Source organism: Mustela nigripes, chromosome 16 (assembly GCF_022355385.1).
Source record: "Mustela nigripes isolate SB6536 chromosome 16, MUSNIG.SB6536, whole genome shotgun sequence".
NCBI classification, from domain to species: domain Eukaryota; kingdom Metazoa; phylum Chordata; class Mammalia; order Carnivora; family Mustelidae; genus Mustela; species Mustela nigripes.
The window spans coordinates 52,626,251-52,645,707 of NC_081572.1; the positions used below are offsets into that span (position 1 = coordinate 52,626,251).

The window sequence follows — 19,457 nt, forward strand, 5'->3', positions numbered from 1 at the left end:
GCTATTTTTGCTTATTTATATTTTCTCACTAACCTGCAATGGAAACATTATTTGCAAACACATTTCTTTAAATGTTGCTTTTAAGAAGAATAATTCAGGGGCGTCTGGGTGTCTTAGTGGGTTACGCGGCTGCCTTCGGCTCCAATAATGAGTCAGGGTCCTGGAATCGAGCCCTGCATTGGGCCCCCAGCTCAGCGGGCAGTCTGCTTCTCCCTCTCCCTCTGTGTGTTAATAATTTATGTTTATATTAATTTGTTAATACTTATTATTAAAAAATAAATATTAACAAATAAATTTTTAAAAAGAACAATAATTCAAAGGCAAAACAGAATGTTTTGCAAATAGAAATGTCAGTAATGCCACCTGCCTCACAGGGTAGTAAGGTTTAAATAATAATTTCTGTAAATATGCTTTGTAAGCTCTAAAACACTGTACGAATGTCAACAATTTGTTACTTTCTTAAGACCCTCCATTCCAAGTGAAATCAGTCCCATATATGTTTTGGGTGCCAGCCCTCACCTCATCCATGTCTCTTTTACTACCTCATCCTCTGAAAGCACTCAGAGGTGAGTGTGGAGGCTTTGGAAGCCCGAAGTTGTGACGACAGATTGAGAGAGTGAGGGCGCGTCCATCAGGAGGAACAGCAGGTCACCAATGAAATGGACCCTGCAGAAATGTATTTATTGACATCCACTCCTAACCTCTAAAACAGAAAAATCATCTCCATGTAACGTAAGTAAAATAATCGCAAATACAGTTTATTATAACAATATCTATTATGTCCGATACTCAATTACGCTGAAAATTTTCTGACAAGTCTTATCTTTTTCAATTTTTTAAATTCATTCCACTTGAATTTACTCAGTTTTTCACTGTGAGTCGCTTGTTTCTTAGATTTGATCAGTCAAAGCCATCTATCACATTTTATCTTTCAGTGGCTACATTTTATGGATAGATTTCATCCTTTGAAGGCACACCTGCTTTCAGGCCTCGTTATGGTTTCAAATGAGGCATGTGTATATATTACAAAACATGAATGTAATTCCTTCTTACTTTTTAATGTTAGTGGTTTCCATATACAGAATATATATATACATATATATGCACACATATTTATACACTACACTAGTCATTATTTCATAAATCAGAAGCTGAAGCTCATTTTCTCCCCCTAAAACAAATGTAGGAATTGTTTTCCAGAGCTTTATTTTTCCTACTTTCACAGAGAGATCACAGAAGTAGGGTCCAAAGGAGCAGCACTCAGAGCTAAGAAGAGCTAAAAGAAGTATTTAAAAAAACAAGAAATGTTATTCGAATCCTTTTATAAATGCAGACAGAAAGAAATTTTTTTTTTCCACAGAACTCAGAAGATGAAAAACTTTTATCCCTATAAACCACATATAGGCATTTTTTAAGTTGGATGTCAGCTCCCTAAAAAAAATGGGAAGCTCTTGCCTTCACCAACGACTATTTCTTTATCTAACTGCTATTCAAAACCCAGTTAAAGGTTTGTTGTCCAGTGCTCTTTGTTTTGCTTACACTAATTAAAGGCCCTAATGAAAATGTTCTTGCCTTCCTTTAATTTTATGTAACTGCTTCATAATACTAGAGCTAAAATCCTTCCAACAAAATTGAGAAAATACTGTAATTTGGGAAGGTTACTGATAGCATAATAACAGTGGGATTCCACAATGACGGTGATCATTAAGATGTTTAAGTATTGTGATGTTTCCAAAGGGAACTGGAGCCCAGGGCGAGTGGAAGGAGGCGGTATGAGGAATCCAAGAAGATGAAGTTGAGGGCCCATGTGACGCACAGCACTGAAGACGCCTGGGGAGGACCAGCGACTGAGGAGGAGGAGGACGTAGACGTGTTCCAGAGGAAGAAAGAACAGGAGAGCTGCGTGAGCGCAAGACGGGGCTAGGGAGCCAGCCTAAGAAGGAAATGCTAACAGAAGAGGCAGACAATGTGATGTGTCAGTTCCAGAAAGAATCTCATCCCATAGTCTGGCTCTTCTCAGCAGTTTGAGATGGACACACCCCAAGTCACGCTAAGGCAGCAAATACACTTCCTACTGATGATAAAACAAAGCAGCCAAACGCATTTTAACTTTATTTATTTTTTAAAAAGATTTTATTTATTTATTTGACAATAGGAGATCACAAGTAGGCAGAGAAGCTGGCCGGGGGGTGGGGGAAGCAGGCTCCCCACTGAGCAGAAGCCCGATGTGGGCCTCGATCCCAGGACCCTGAGACCATGAACTGAATCGAAGGCAGAGGCTTAACACACTGAGCTGCCCAGATGTCCCTAAACTTTTAAAAATTTCTAACACCTTAGCTTATGTTCAGCTTCTGGAAATTTCTGCCTAAATGTAATTCATTCCGTGTTTTTCTCTGTAGATACTTTCTTGCTAGTGACAGACTTTTTTTTCCAAGATAAAATCTTGAACTACCTTTTTTTTTTTTTTAAGGGTGGGGGATGGGAGGGAGATGGCAGCTCAAACTCAAGGCAACTCTGTATTATTTTTTGTTTACTGTTTGGGGATTTCTGAACCATTTGGTGCTTATTAGTTAGTTGCTGCTGTTTTTTAAAATGTCTGTAATTTCACTTTAAATTTGTGTTTAAATCTATTTAATTTAAGCAGGAGACAGCAGTTAATATCTCAAGGATAAGTACAGCTCTTCAACGGAAAAAAGGGACCTGAAAGCTAAAATGTGTTTTTGGCTTACTCTTATGACCTAAATTTATAACTAAATAAAAGTAATAATTTTAAAAATGTTTTGAAAAATAGACCCGAAATAGCAACACAAATCCACTTTGCTTGTATTGCTTTCTATTCAAAATTTCATTAAAAACATGTTCACTGTGAAGCCAGGATTCTTCTCTTGGCCAAGCAACAAGGGAGGGGAGCAGAAGGAAGAACAGCTTGGAAGAACCACACTGTGGTTTACGAGCTGGGACGGTACGTTTAAAGTATGGCAGGATGGGTTGGATCTCCCTGTAAGACTGTCTGGACATTAAAAATAGTAACAAAAACAGTAACAAAAAAAATAAACTTTATTTGAAATAGACTGATCCCTTCCCGAATAGCTGATAATAACACACTGTGAAAGCATAATGGTCCGAGGAATCATCAAATTAAAATTCTCACATTTTACAGAATACCAAATGATATCATCCGCTCGGCCACGCTGTTTTCCTGCTCGTAAGCTGAATTCGTTTTAAAACTGGGCCAACTCCTCCTGGGTGTTCTGGTGATGGAAAAGACTTTCCCTAAGTTTTAGCCAAGACTTCTTCACTCTGGTATCCGATGACAAAGGATACGTGGGGGCACACATCACAGTGACCAGGTTTAGTGGGGGGTGGGGAAGAACTAATTTATAGAAAACTATTTCGATGTGTAAAATAAAAGGGGGACAAAAGGATGCATTAAAAATAATATGCTCGGGGCGCCTGGGTGGCTCAGTGGGTTAAAGCCTCTGCGTCGGCTCAGGTCTTGATCTCAAGGTCCTGGGATCAAGTCCCATATCCGGCTCTCTGCTCAGTGTGGAGCCTGCTTCCACCTCTCTCTATCTGCCTGCCTCTCTGCCTACTTGTAATCTCTGCCTGTCAAATAAATAAATAAAATCTTAAAAAAATAATACGCTCATTAATTTTTTAATATATTCTGTGATTACATACACCACATTTACTGAATATTCAATTACTGATTTTTTAAAAGCTGGATATGCTTGTTTAAAATACATTGTTGGGGCACCTGGGTGGCACAGTCGACTGAGCGTCTGACTCTTCGTTTCAGCTCAGGTCATGATCTCAGAGTCGTTCGATCAAACCCTGTATAGGGCTCCACGTTCAGCAGGAAGTCTGCTTGGGATTCTCTCTCTCCCTCTGCCCACCCCCTACCCCGAAATAAATAAATCAACCTTAAAAAAAGAAGTACACTTCTATGTATGTAAACAAGTGTAACAAATCAAACCAAAGAAAGAAGAACACAGAAAATGATAAGCTCAGGGGAATGTGCCAGAAATGGATGAGAACAGAAAGTCAGGCGGCTCTGAAACGCTTCTAACCCAGGGACTCCTGTCAGTTGAAGCAAATACACGACTGCTCTCTCCCCCAAAAACATTCACCTCAAGAGATGAGACAGATCAGCTCTGTCCCCCAGAGACCTCTCCAGGAGATGCAGTGTCCCAAGATCCTGGAACTTCTCCATTTACATATGGGGTTTGGGGAAGACTTTTTTAAAAAAATGTAATAATATTACCATCTAGGAAAAAGCAATAATATCACAATCGAGCTGAAAAGTGACCCACTGACCTGATTGATGGAGTTGGCGGCACAGGATGCAAGGCCTGTGCCCAGAGAAGTAAGCAGGAAGCAGGACCAGTCAAAAGGTCCTGGGGCCAGCGCAAATCCGGCTGAAGTGGTGCTGACAACCAGAGCTGCAAGACAGAAACAGAGCAGACATCTTATCACCGGAGCCCGCTCCAGACCATAAATGCCAAAAACCAAGCCAATCCATTCAGTAGTGACACAGACTACGGGCTAATCCTCTCTCATTAAAAACAATTAAAATTTTTTTTTCTGATTATCAAAAGTACATGTGTTCATGATAGAAAAATGCTAATTTTCCTTCAGCGCCATTATACAAAAAAACAAAACAAAACAAAAAAACAATGTTCCAGATCCAATCATTCACTTATTCATTCAACAAACATTTACTGAATACCAAATTTGTCATCAGTACTGTGCTGGGCATCAGGCAGTTTATGGGATAAAGGTATGTAACGGCTCCTTCCTGCTCACAGGCACTTTGACGGGGAGATGAGTCATACATCAGTAATTCTAATACAGGGCAGCATATAGTAAGTGTCCCAATGCTGTGACAATTCCAGACCATCTGAGCAGAGGCTCACCTGTAAAAGAAGTGGTTCTGGGGTCCAGATTACAGTTAGATGATGAACAGAAGGAGATGATAATCCTACAGCCACCAGTGGGAACAGAGGGACAGAAGCAAAGCCATGCAATTCAGGCATCCGTCAATGCTGCTCCCTCCCTGAGGGCCTGGTCCTTCTTTCCCAGGGGGTTTACGGAAGCTGACAGGCCCAGAAAGTGTCTAGGGGCGGTACGATACAGTGCTGTAGAAATTGACTGGAAAAGATCACCAGTGGTGGGCTGATTGGAGAAAACTTCAAGAAGATGGCACTGAAGCTGGACCTGCAGGAGGGGAGGTAAGAAAAGGAGGAGAATGGTAGGATGGTTGGACATCAAGGGTGGTTGGACAGTTCCAAGAACAGGCACGGGGGCAAGAGAGACCAGTGTCAGGAGTCTAAAGTAATCTGACGCCATCGGCCAGGATTTCAGACCAAACACGTAGGAAGCACTACTGAGTCCCTCGTCTTTTGCCCTGCTCGACCTCTCCTCGACTGTGAATACTGTCAGTTTCAAACCCACCTCTACTGCCACCATCAGGCCCACTGACTCACAGCCCAGGTGGTGTTCTGCCCCCAGGGACCTTCAGTAATGTCTGGAGACATACTTGGTTGTCACACTGGAGGTGGGCAGACACTGGCCGGGGATGACTCTGACATCCTCTGGCACACAGGACAACCCCCCACAACAAAGAATTTTCTGGCCCCAAATATCAATAGGGCTAAGGCTGAGAAACATGTCATCTAGTCCAAGCTATTATATTGTCTGGACAATGGCAAGAGCTTGTCCCCTAAGTGGTCTCCTTGCTTCCACCTTGCCGCTCTCTCCCAAATGATATTTTATTTTTTAGATTTCGTTTATTTATTTGTCAGAGAGAGAGAGAGAAAAAAAAGACAAGCAGAGGGAGTGGCAGGCAGAGGCAGAGGGAGAAGCAGACTCCCTGCTGAACAGGGAGACTGACACCAGGCTCCATCCCAGGACCCTGGGGCTATGACCTGAGCCAAAGGCAGACACTTAGCAGACTGAATCACCTAGGCATTCACCAAGTTATATTTGAAAAATATAAGCGATCATATCACTCAGCTTCAAAAGTCCTTGACACTACACCTGGACTAAAAGGCAAACTTATTCTTCTGCTGCGTGGATGTGTCTTAAACCTCTCTCTAGTCTATGCACTGTTCTCCATTGGGAGGGCCTTCTGCTCTATAAGCAGGCCAGGCTTTCTTGCCTGCAGATTCCTGTCCCCTTCCATAGCCTTCAGATCTTATCTCAAACAGGACTTCTCCTTTTCTTTTCAGAGAGAGAGAGAGAGAGAGAGCGAGCGAGCGCACATGAATGGGGGTGGGGGGACGGGCATAGGGGAGGGAGACAAGGGTGCGGACAGGGAGAGGCAGAGGGAGAAGGAGAAACCCAAGCAGGTTCCATGCTCAGCACCAAGCCTGAAGTGGGGCTTGATCTCACACCCCTGAGATCAGGACCTGAGCTGAAAACAAGAGTCGGACGCTTAACTGACTGAGCCACCCAGGTGCCCCTCAAATATGACTTCTTAGGGAGGCCCTCCCCAGATACTCCTTTGGGCAGGAGCAGACTGCGTGGTTCACCACTAGATTGTCAGGGCTACTGTTATGCCAGGTCCAAAGGAAGGAGTAGGGGAGGAAGAAGGGTGGTTGCCAGACGGCAGAGCCTCGAGCTGGGTAGTTTGCATGTTGTCTGGTTGGAAGGAGAGTCACTGCCAGCCCAAGGCAAGGATGTGCCCTATCCCTGGAAGGTCAGCCTAGAAGCAGTGGACACTGAAGAAACAACTGGAAAGGCTTTACCGTTAACTCCCTCGGACTACAGGTAGTAAAAGGGGACTCAAATAGATATAAGGGATATTCTGACCAGGTCACTTATTAGGACTTGGTAACTGCGAGCAGGAGAAAGACAAAATGAAATAACCACCAAAAAGGAGGAAAGGTGAAGTGCTGCACCCCAGGTGGCCTGGAGAAGAAGTGTGACATTAACAGAAAGAAGTCTGTCCAGGGAAAGGTGACGGAGCTGGCCGGTCTTAGGAAAATGTGCTGCTTTTGAAGAACCATAGGATATCCATGTAAAAATGTACAGCAATCAGACGGAAGATGAAGAGAGAGAGCAAGGCTCTCGAGTCACTCGCCGAGAGACCATGACTGGGCCCGATGGAACAGATGAGATCAATCAACGAAGTGCGGTGTTAAGAAGTGTATAAAAATGTCAGAACGTCAGGATGCCTGGCTGGCTCAGTTCGTTCAGTGTCCAACTCTTGATTTCTGCTCAAGCTCTGATCTCAGGGTGGTGAGACTGAGCCCGCGTCCAGCTCGGTGCTCACTGGGGAGTCTGCTTGAGTTTCTTTCCTTCTGCCCTCCCCCCACCTTGTGTGCTCTCTCTCTCTCTAATAAATAATGAAAATCTTTTTTAAAAACAACACAACCTCACAGTTGGGGTAAAAGGAAACAGTGTCAGACACAAAGAACATAATGAGACACCAACCAGGAGGAAGAGGTGCAGTGGAGGGACCAGAGGCCACCACCGACATTAACAAGAAATGGTCGGGAAACTGACAGCTCCACCCAATGGTCAGGAATTGGTTGGCACGCCCTTCTTTCTAGTCTCAGCAGCAGCACCACACAGAAACTCTCTGTTGTTTTACCATATGGGCAAGCCCCTAAGGCCTAGACAGGGCACAGGTTTCTTGGCATTTCTGTATTTTTTGGATGGGGCTCAATGACAACGTGCAAAGGTGGCTTGGGTACACGTGTGTAGATGGTCACCTGAACGTGTCCTTTGGCCAACAGGTCCCTCCTTTAACGACGTTGTCCCCAAATGTGGTGTACATCCACATCTCCTGGGAGATCTCCCTCCAGCACAGAGGACAGAGGCACCATGTAAAGCAGGTAGCAGGGAAAGTACAGGAACGAGTGGGTTTGGATAAAAGGTTCCAGAAAGACAAGCGGAAGATTAGGAGCTGAAGGCAAACAGGAGAAAAGAGGCCGGCCTGGGCCAGGAAGTGTGCACTGCTCTAGCTCAAGGACCACGAGCGGAAGCACAGTAATTTCACCCAAGTCCAGACTAGTGAACAGCCACATGGAGCCTTACACCCAGAAGAAAATACCAAGGGACCCCAGGCTCGCACACAGCCGTCGCAGGTGCAAGAAGAGGACATTTCACCTGTGTGTGACGAGGAAAGACCGGCCCTCACTTCACGGCCCACTGAGCCATCCCTGCATCTATGTACGGATTCCTAAGGAAAGCACCCGTTTCAGAGCCAAAAAACCTCCTTTTAGAATACTCAGAACAGCTCACCTCTGGGAAGAGGCTTTTTCAATCTTTATAGATACAAGCCATCACCAGTCGCCAAGCCTTGTTGACAGGCCGGTGTCCCAGAATGAGTCATCTTGCTTTCTGCACAACTCAAGAGCTCTCCAGAGAGGTTAGGCAACTCCTCCGTGTGTGGTGACAAGCCAGGACTGGAAGAAAAGTCTGTTAACACCCAGGCTACTTCTCAACTGAACCACCAGGAAGACAGGTTGATGGTATCCCTGGGAGAACCAGAAGGAAAAGAGAAAGCAGGGCATTCCCTCTAAAAATGAACTAAGTAAATTGTTTCCACCCATGGAGCCAATCAGTTGAAATAATTCTTTTTTTTTTTTTACACTTATTTATTTGAGAGAGAGAGAGTGCAGCAGGGAAGGGCAAGGCAGAGGAAGAGAGAGCATCTCAAGCAGATTCCCAGCTAAGCACGGAGCCCGATGCAGGGCTCAACCTCATGACCCTGAGATCCTGACTTGAGCTGAAATCATGGGTCAGACGCGTCACTGACCGAGCCACCCGGGGCCCCTAAAATAATGCTTGACTCAATGTTAAAGCCTTGAACTTAAACCCAAAGTAGACTATTTATAAACAACTATGGTAGTTAAAAGAGCACAGAAAATGCACAATAACATTTTCAGTATGTAATTAGTAAATTCCAGAGTCCCCAAAATAACTTTAGTTATCTCTCAATATCCACATCCACATTTCGTACTGTGTTTTATAAACAATTAAGAAGAAAGAGCAAATTCCACTGGAGTGGATATGACCGTATCTCATAATCACTAAACTGTCAAAAATAAAAATGCTGTGAGAAGAACGTTCACTTTGTTAAGAACCAGAAAGGGAGTGTAGCTACACGAAAATAGAACTATTAATTCAGAGGAGAAAGTATCTTGTTTTTCTTTTTATTTGCCCCAGAGTTTGACTGAGGAATACAGAAAGCACATCAGATTTTGACTAACAGGTCAACTCCTAAGTTGAAAAGAGACAGAATGTGGTTTGCCAAAAAACTGACAGAGGGAAAGGACTTTTATTAAGACTTAACAATGACGCGGTTTACAAAATGGAAAGACTGCCTAATTTAAAATTGCACACATTGTAATGTCCACGAAAAACTGATTGGGATTATTATTATAATAATTATTATTGAGGAGGAAATCTGCATTTTTAACATGTTTCTTAAAAGACATCAAACTCTAACAAAGAACGCATTTATACTTACTTCATCAAGGCAATTAACTTAAAGAAGGAGGAAGGCAGAAAGGATTGATAAACTGAACAAGTAAAATTGACCAAAGCAATATTCTCACACAACTGTAATTAAAGTTTTCATTGATTTCCTGGGATTCATTATGTGGAATCATTCTGCAACACCAGGATCTCATTAAAAGTGAGTGTAATATATTCTTTCATTAATAACACTTGAAATTATATTTTATTTGGTAATCTCATATTCTGTCCCTTTACATGTAAACATAAAATCAATGCTCCCAATGAGGCGTGACCCATCTGACAGAAGCCCAGAGCAGGGCACTGGACAGCAAGCCTTGGGATGGCTCTGGAAGGAAGTCAACGAGGAACCCTGCCCCACCACCATTCCTGCCAATGAACCAACCACAAGCACCCCATGCAAAAACCTCGGCAGTGGTCTGGGAAGGTGCTTAGGATATAGGCAGTCCTGAGTATTCTACCCAAGCTCAGCTCAGCAGCAACCCCACCCATCTCTTCGGAACCACAAGGCCTGTCCTAAGACCCATCAGGGCCTCCTTCTTCCAGAGCCCATCATTCACAGGGTCGACAAGTATGTTTTCTTGTCTGCCTGCCTTCTCCAGAGAAAAGTTCTTACTTATGTTCTATATAACATATATTTATTCTGACACAGTCACGAGTACGCCTGTCCCACTGGGCTGGAAGAAAGCAAAAGCCCCCGATGGGAACTGCCTAGGAGTTCTGCCAGAAGGCTCTGGCAAAGGATGTAAGTGGTTATAGCAAGGAGCTAACTTGAAGAATAATACAACCTTAAATTAAGGTCAAAGGGAACTTTGAGTAACTGACATTATTCTCTGTCCTGATTTCAGAACCCTGGGACTACCTATCAGATGGATGCTATCTCCAAATCTGGGGATGGGAAGTTATTCCGCCGTTCTGTATAGAAGAGCGCTAGCTGTTGGACAGTTCTCTTCCGACCAAGCCAAATCCGCTACCTTGAAAAGACCTCCTTGTCATTTCTCTCTCCTCGAGTGACACTGAGGGATCCCTCTCTTGCACAATCCTTCAATCACCCAAATGCAACGATCCCACCATCTTGGTTTCCCCAACCTAAGTGTCCCTAGGGACCAACAACTCTTGACTTACGCACTCCTGTCCACGCCATATGACACATTTAAAAGACACACTTGTGTTTCATGGTAACAAAACCACTCAGCACAGTGCCCAGCAAATGAGGACTTAGTGAGGGGCGCTCTTGGTAATTCTTGAAATGTGGTTTCTAGAATTTTAGGTGAAATATGTCTCTGGCCACTAAGCTTAAACTTAACATTTCAAAGCGGTGCCTTAAGGAACTTCTAGAGACAACAAAGCATTGCCTACAAGCTCTGAATGCCTCTATGTTGTGAGCCCAGTAACTTCTCAATGGCTCCAGGGGAGTGACCTGAGACCAGTCCTTTCATCAATGTGTATTAAAAATGATAATGGTAAAAAAGAAAACTTATGTTTTTGAAGCACTTTACAGTGCCAAACTGCTTTTATGTGTATTTAAACCTCAGAAACATGGCACTTCCAAAAAAAAAAAAAAGGAGGGTGTGGATAACTCAGGGACATGGGAAGAAATCATGAGAACTTTCACTTTAGTTATTTTAAAACACACTTTATGAACACAGTGCATTGGTAGAAGAGCATATGAATTTCATTTACAAATAACTCTTCATTTTTCTGCCATACGTGACTTTATACACAATAGTATACACATTATAAATATATGTACGTGCACGACAGAAAGAAAAAAGAGAAGAGAAACGGAAAGGAAAGAAAAAGAAAAAGAAAAAAAGGAAAGAAGGAAGAGGGAGAGAATGAGAGAGAGGGAGGGAGGAAGGAAGGTTATTTTTTAAAGGCTCAATTCTCTAAGAACTACTGTTCTCTGAGCATAAGCATAATGAAGGCACTTTATTTCCCAAGATCATCAGTTTAAAATAACTACAAGGATGGTATTAGAAAATTGGTCATCTACAAACTGATTTTATCTCTGTCTTTTAAAATCTCACTTTTTTTTTTTAAAGCATGGGCTCCTAAAGAATTAAGTGAAAAACAAAATTCCAATAAATCAATTTGGATAATTATCAACTCTGGTAAAAGAGTTAGTCAAAAGATTAAAACCCCCGGCTAAATGAGAGTTTGAGATTCTCTATAGATTTCAAATTATCCTTGTGATCTATTATATCTCATTATCCCTGAAAGCAGATACTGTGCAACACTGGGATCCAAATCCTACAAACCTGAGACGTATTCTCTGTAAACTTCTTGCACATAACAAAGCTGACAGGAACAGGCAGTTAATGAACCTGTATGTGGTTTTGCTCCTGTGTGTGTCCAAGCAATGGAATCAGTTTTGTTAGCTGATCCCAAGGTTCAAAAGGATGTAACTTAATTAAGAGGCAGGAATTAAGTCTTTTCTGATTTTAAAATGAGCGTGTAGTTTTTACTTAATAGCTGTAGTGAAGATTTCCTCTTCTCTCTTCATTTCTATTAACAGCTTAAGCTTCAAATGGTTCAATGTCTAATGTAAATGAGTTTTTTTAGGCTTCCTGGCTTGGCAGCCTCAGGGAACCTCTTGACACAGTGCTCTCACCAACCCACATATCAAAGAAGGTAGTAATTCTTCTGCTTACTTCTAAATTCAGATGAAAAGTCAGGGGATGAGAGACACAGTATTTTTTTGCCCAGCCACATTAAAGGGTATCAATCAGGGGTAACTGATTACAAACCATAACCACTTCTGGTTAAAAGATAAGACTTTTTATAGAAATTTTTAATAACACAGCTGCGAAGGTTAAGAACTTACAGGGCCTTCCTGTTTCCCTCTGTCTTTTTCCCATTTAGTTAACAACCAAAGCTGATCCAAAAAATCCTAGGACCAAATTAAAACTCATACTTCAAATTGATTGAGCAATACTCTTACCAAAATGAAACATTTACGTGTGGTCCCCAAGGCAATTCACCAGGAAGCATTTGGTTTGCATTTATAGTCAGCATTCAGAAAAGGGAAATGAAATATCTATCAGGTCTGTTTAAATAAATACATAAATAAAACCTGTTTATATCTAAGTTAATAATGCAACACTGAATGAGATCCCACGACTGTTCTTTCAATTAGTTTTTCCTTGAACCCTCTAAGCTTTTCTACTTTGTCATCCTATTTTGGGGTCCCCCCCCCCTTTTCAATAAAGAACTATTTCTTCTTACTATACTTAATAAACAACACTTTACAGTGTTTGTGACTAATTGGAAAACTTTTCCATATAACAGATGCGTATTAAACTTGTAAGAAGTGAAACCATGTCCTTGGAAATATGAGTTTGGCAAGAAGGGACGGTTAGTTGAGCTTTTTCTCAGTTTCACCTCAATACTGTTGAAGTGTCGCTATCCACACAGCAGCTATTTTACGATAAACCTTTCAAATAAAGAATTAAGATTATTGCTCATTTATCATTTGGATTTTGACAGGATTTAGTGTTTAATCCACATTTGAATATTTTTTTTTGCTACATACGTAACAGGGCAGTAAAATGGGCTTGCTTACTTGTTCACTTTGTATTGGGACCAATGCACAGACATACCTCTACTAATGCATCGTGATCGTCTTCTGCATGGAAAATTTTTGTTTACCCCTAGTGATTTAGTTATGCAATTATGCCGGCCACGTCATTATCCTAGACGTTCAAGACAACTTTTTAGCATAAAGACTCTAAGAAATACTTTTAAGATAATCAACAAATGGAAGAATTCTCTTAATGACGTGGCTGTCCCTTTAAGGGAAACTGACTTTGCCAGCTCTCACAGATGGCTCATTGACAATCTTTACTCAGTACCTATCTGAAGAATAAAACAACAACAACAACAAAATGGTCACTTAATTGGGGACTAGATTAAAGCAAAATTGAGTCTTCAAGGGCCCCTCTGAGCTTCCAAGCTTTCATAAGTTCCGTGAACTTTCTGGGTAACACAGGAGGGCTATCTTCCGTCCCCACAGTTATGCTGTGTACAAAATAAGGTAGCCAGTTAAAAACTCCAGTAGAGAACGGCAACAGGGGAAAGGGACAAAGTAAAAAGTAGGCACAGGGACGACCGAGCACAGCAGTCCGAAGTCACCTGCCCAGGTACAGTAGTTTCCAGGCACCACAGCATTCAACTACTTCAGTAAAGTAACTGGTTATTTGTAATTAAAAGGCTAAACTGTTCAAAATTCTGCAGGTGATGGCAACAACAGCAACAAAAAATCCCAAGGTGTAAATTCAGATAAAAATGCACCTCTGGGGACGCCTGGGTGGCTCAGTGGGTTAAGCCTTTGCCCTCGGCTCAGGTCATGATCTTGGGATCCTGGGATGGAGTCCCATCTTTTCCCTCTGCCTCAGCCCCTCCCTCCTGCTCCTGCTCTCTCTCACTCTCTCTCTGCCCCTCTCAAACAAATAAAACTCTTTTTTAAAAAAATGCACCCTGTATTTTCCTACAAAATACCGATATGCCCTTTTCATTTTTTGTCTCCGAATTCACCACCCCCACCATTCTGATATTAAAACATAAAGCTGCTGAGCAAAAACTTTTTCTAGCACTGAAAGTAGTAACCTTGTCCTATTCTCTTAAAACTCAATTTTGTGTTTCCTTCCTTGGGCTCAATAAAGGACACGCGGCATACTTTGCTCTGAATTGGAAACCAAGCTCTTGCTGATACCCCAAAACGAGAGAGAACTAGGCACCGGGCCAGTCTGACTAGCAGGGGTGAGAAGCAAGCATCTGGGCCTCCCTGGGGATTCGGGTGACACACCACCCATGGAGGATGGAGCTATCTAACTGGCGGGAGGTGGCGGGGGGAAAGGAACTGGGTCCAGGGGAGAAAAGGCAAGGACAGGTGCAAATTCAGAAATCCTGCATTGGCAGGAAGACTTGCGACTCCCAGTCAATGAAAACTAAACCTGCATGCTGGTTTGAAATGGGAATCGAGGTAGTTCACTCACACTGAAGGGCGAAGGGTGCGTCAGGGAGAGGAGGGTGAGTGCGTTCTCCAGAGAAGGAGAGTTTGTTAAAGCATGGTCTGACCTCCCCAACCCCCAGCCCCAACCCAGCCTGAAGGCGTTTATGGAGACCAGAACCAGCACTCCAAGCTCTCCAGGGTACATGAAGGCAGGCTCTCTAGGCAGATGGTGTACTTGGGGGCGAAGCAAACAGAGCCAGACGCCAAAGCCCTTGGGGCCTGTGGCGGTGCTGCTCAGAAGTCTGGGAAGGAGAGCTGCATGGCCTTACCAGGCTCGTCCCCGCTGGAAGGCTCTAGTCGAGCTCTGCTCTGTGCCACGGTCCCCGCCCCACAGCTTCTCACTGGCACAAAGGACTGGTCTCCAGATGTGCACGTGATGGTCAAGATGACAGGGAAAGGCTGCGGACAGAGCAGCGGGCATGCACTGCCATCAATGGGAAGGTCAGCGTCATGCAGGCGAGCCAGCTTTCGGACAAGGTGTGCGTGATGGTGGTGGTACCCGGGAGCACCACTGGGCGGCATAGGGGGTTTTCTTGGGGAAAACCCTATGGTGGAGAGGCAGGCAGCCCTGTGTCTTCTTCCTGAAAGGGGATGACTGCATATTCAGACAGCCCAGCCCGTGCTGGGGGGACACAGACAACTTGGCTGCCAGCAGTTGATGGGCTGGATTTTACATGTTTCACTTCTCTAAGAATTATGCCAGATCTGAAAACCTCCCTTGCAGCTGGAGGTAGCCACTTGGTACTGTACTGGCCAGTGAGACCTAAGGGGAAGTTCCCATCAAGAGCTTTCCTTCCCAAATAAAAATACAAAGTCTTATAAGGAGGTTTCTGTCTTGCCACACAGTCCCTCTTCTTCATTCTTTCAGCCTGGAGTACAGCATGACCACGGAGGTGCGGCAGCCATTCTGGGGTCTTGAGGACAAAAACCAAAGCAAATAACAGAGCCAAAAGGAGGAGCCAGGTAAGCTGACAATATCCTTTAGCACTAGCTCTAGACTCATCATTTTGCACTCCTCTAAGCCAGAGAAAAATAAACCCTTGATTTAAGACACTGTTCAAGTTTTCAGTTACGTGCAGCTGAGCCCATTCTCAACCTTATTTTTTTTCCTGTTTCTCTTCTTTAAATGTGTTGATATATTTTTTAAAACATTTTATTTATTTATTTAAGAGAGAGGGAGAGGGAGAAGCAGACTCCCCACTAAGCAGGGAGCCCAACTCAGGGCTTGGTCCCTCAACCCTGAGATCATGACCCGAGCAGAAATCAAAGGCTACATGCTCAATGACTGAGCCACCCAGGCGCCCAAATTTGTCAATATTTTTTGAGAATGATTATCATCCTCATGAAATTCATCTTGACATTCCTCTGACATTTACCATAGCATCTTACACTTAAAGTCAATTTAATGAACATTGAACTGATATAAAATAATTAAATTATCAGAAAACAGAATAGCCCAGATACATATATTTTTCATCTAACTTAGAACATTGGCTAAGGCATCTTCATGGCCCACCCCTACCAGAAACCAACTGAAATGAGTGAATAAAACTAAGAACCAGAGAAAAAGGTGCATCAGCAGTAAACTAGGCAGAGAGGATATACTAAAACCCTCAAGAAATTATTTGTCAACTAGAGCACAGAGGAAACTCAATTGAAGACAGCTGCTGAGAAATGACTTGCTACTTTCATTTTCTGACTGGCAAAAAATTAGAGTGCCTAAGTAACAACTAAGAAGGAAACAGAAAAATACGGGAAAGGAGGGCTGTCTGACGGTACCCACAGTTTCTTGCTAACACGGAGAGGTGGGAGGCAGGGGCAGAGGCCAGGGAGGACGATGGGCGGGACGGGCCCAGGAGGAGTATTTATCGAGGCAGAGTAAAGTGGTCACACCAAAAAGAAAGCAGGGCCCTGCCTTGACATCCTTCTCCCTGAGACTAGGAAGAAACATTCCAGCCCCCTGAATCCAGTGTTGCATGACACCCACTAACACCCCACCCTGGCACGGGGTGTATTCTGCAGCTCAGGGGCTTGGCGGAGAGCAAAGGCAGACTACACTCAAAACCAGACTTGGGGAGTAAGATGCTGGTGCTGTGATTTCAAAAACACAGAGCCAAACACCTTTCCAGAAAAAGTTCCCTGGCTAGTAGCTAGCTCCCTGTGTATCTCCTCGGGCCACAGGACCTTTACACTGGTCATGTAAAACGGTAACCTCTATCCTCCAACTTAAAAGGCAAGAGGAGTCCAACAATGCCAAATTAAACTGTCAGGTGATGAAAAAAAACCAGACTGTGCATTCCTTCAATTGGTCCATAATGAGCACCTACTATGTGCCCGCTATTGCTGGAGGCACAGAGGCCGGAAGGCTGCAGAGACACAGTGCCTGTCCTCCTGGACTTTACACTTTTGGGGGTGTGACCGATGCCAGGAATAATCGTCTTCCCTCAGGAATGGATTAAGATGAGGAGAGGGAAAATGGGCTGGTTGGAAGCTTTAAAAAAAGGACTCTACAACATAAAAAAAAAAAAAAAAAAAGCACAGAAGAAAAAGAGGTTACATATATTTCTGAAGAAGAGGCATCACAGAACCAGCAGACCCTAAGCTCCCCCCAGAGAATTGACCCAGGAGCGGGGCGTGTGTGGGGGGACCCTCACCCCTCTCTGGACACTTGGAAGGGCACATCTGGGGCATAACAGGGACTCTGTGAATAGCAGGAGGACAAGGCAGAAAAAACGAACGCCATGAAATAGAATAAAAGGACTGAGAAAACGATACAGAAACAGACACTGCCGTTAGCAGAAGGCTGGAAGTCAGGAGCGGTGATCAAAAGCAGACAGCAGCAAATGCAGTCAGGGCTGTACCTGACCCACCTCACGGGTCTTTCTGAACGCAGCAGAAACCACAGTGAGGAAAGCAAGCAGGGAAACAGAATGAAGCCGCAATTACGCCAGAGAATAAAATAACCGGTATAAATAGGAAAAACAGAGACAACCTGATCGTCACTTGACTGAAAACCTGAAAAACTCAAGCATCAACTGAAAAAAAAAAAAAAAAAAAATATATATATATATATATATATATTTTTTTTTGCTATTTCAAAATCATCAGTAAAGATATGTCATCTATTCAAAGAAAACGATAAAACCTGAGAGACATAAAAGATCTGGATAGACGAAGATGATATATACCGTAAAGATCTCAATCCGTCCCCAAATTAATCAGTAAATATGCAGAGATTCCAATGAAAAAACTAACAATTTTGGGGGGGTTAACTCCAAATTCTACTGTTGCTGAAATGCATTTCCTGTAAGGGAAATATTTAAATGAAAATACAAAATCACAAAATTAAAAATACAGATTTAAACACTCCAGTGCCATTTTTCACCCACCAAATAGGTAGAGTTACTTCTTTTATTTATTTATTTATTTATTTATTTTTATTTTTTATAAACATATATTTTTATCCCTAGGGGTACAGGTCTGTGAATCGCCAGGTTTACACACTTCATAGCACTCACCATAGCACACACCCTCCCCAATGTCCCCCTTCTCCCAAACTCCCTCCCCCCAGCAACCCTCAGTTTGTTTTGTGAGATTAAGAGTCACTTACGGTTTGTCTCCCTCCCAATCCCATCTTGTTTCATTTATTATTCTCCTACCCCCTTAACCCCCCATGTTGCATCTCCTCTTCCTCATATCAGGGAGATCATACGATAGTTGTCTTTCTCCACTTGACTTATTTCGCTAAGCAGGATACCCTCTAGTTCCATCCAAGTCATCGCAAATGGCAAGATTTCATTTCTTTTGATGGCTGCATAGTATTCCATTGTGTATATATACTACATCTTCTTTATCCATTCATCTGTTAATGGACATCTAGGTTCTTTCCATAGTTTGGCTATTGCGGACATTGCTGCTATAAACATCCGGGTGCACATGTCTATGCTACCTAAAGCAATCTACACATTTAATGCAATTCCTATCAAAGTACCATCCATCTTTTTCAAAGAAATGGAACAAATAATCCTAAAATTTATATGGAACCAGAAAAGACCTCAAATAGCCAAAGGAATATTGAAAAAGAAAGCCAAAGTTGGTGGCATCACAATTCCGGACTTCAAGCTCTATTACAAAGCTGTCATCATCAAGACAGCATGGTACTGGCACAAAAACAGACACATAGATCAATGGAACAGAATAGAGAGCCCAGAAATAGACCCTCAACTCTACAGTCAACTAGTCTTCGACAAAGCAGGAAAGAATGTCCAATGGAAAAAAGACAGCCTCTTCAATAAATGGTGCTGGGAAAATTGGACAGCCACATGCAGAAAAATGAAATTGGACCATTTCCTTACACCACACACAAAAATAGACTCAAAATGGATGAAGGTCCTCAATGTGAGAAAGGAATCCATCAAAATCCTTGAGAACACAGGCAGCAACCTCTTCGACCTCAGCTGCAGCAACATCTTCCTAGGAACATCGCCAAAGGCAAGGGAAGCAAGGGCAAAAATGAACTATTGGGATTTTATCAAGATCAAAAGCTTTTGCACAGCAAAGGAAACAGTTAACAAAACCAAAAGACAACTGACAGAATGCGAGAAGATATTTGCAAACGACATATTAGATAAAGGACTAGTGTCCAAAATCTATAAAGAACTTAACAAATTCAACACCCAAAGAACAAATAGTCCAATCAAGAAATGGGCAGAGGACATGAACAGACATTTCTGCAAAGAAGACATCCAGATGGCCAACTGACACATGAAAAAGTGCTCCATATCACTCGGCATCAGGGAAATACAAATCAAAAGCACAATGAGATATCACCTCACACCAGTCAGAATGGCTAAAATCAACAAGTCAGGAAATGACAGATGCTGGCGAGGATGTGGAGAAAGGGAAATCCTCCTACACTGTTGGTGGGAATGCAAGCTGGTGCAACCTCTCTGGA

At 42.9% G+C, this 19,457-nt stretch overlaps 1 protein-coding gene across 1 annotated transcript in view; it reads right to left on the reverse strand.

The window, feature by feature from the left end:
* Positions 1-19,457, reverse strand: part of LOC132004557 (protoheme IX farnesyltransferase, mitochondrial) — a 130,852-nt gene that overhangs the window by 94,002 nt on the left and 17,393 nt on the right. The window contains exon 4 of the mRNA XM_059381101.1: positions 4,318-4,442. Within this exon, the coding sequence (XP_059237084.1) occupies positions 4,318-4,442 (125 nt within the window). The remainder of the gene's footprint in view (positions 1-4,317; positions 4,443-19,457) is intronic.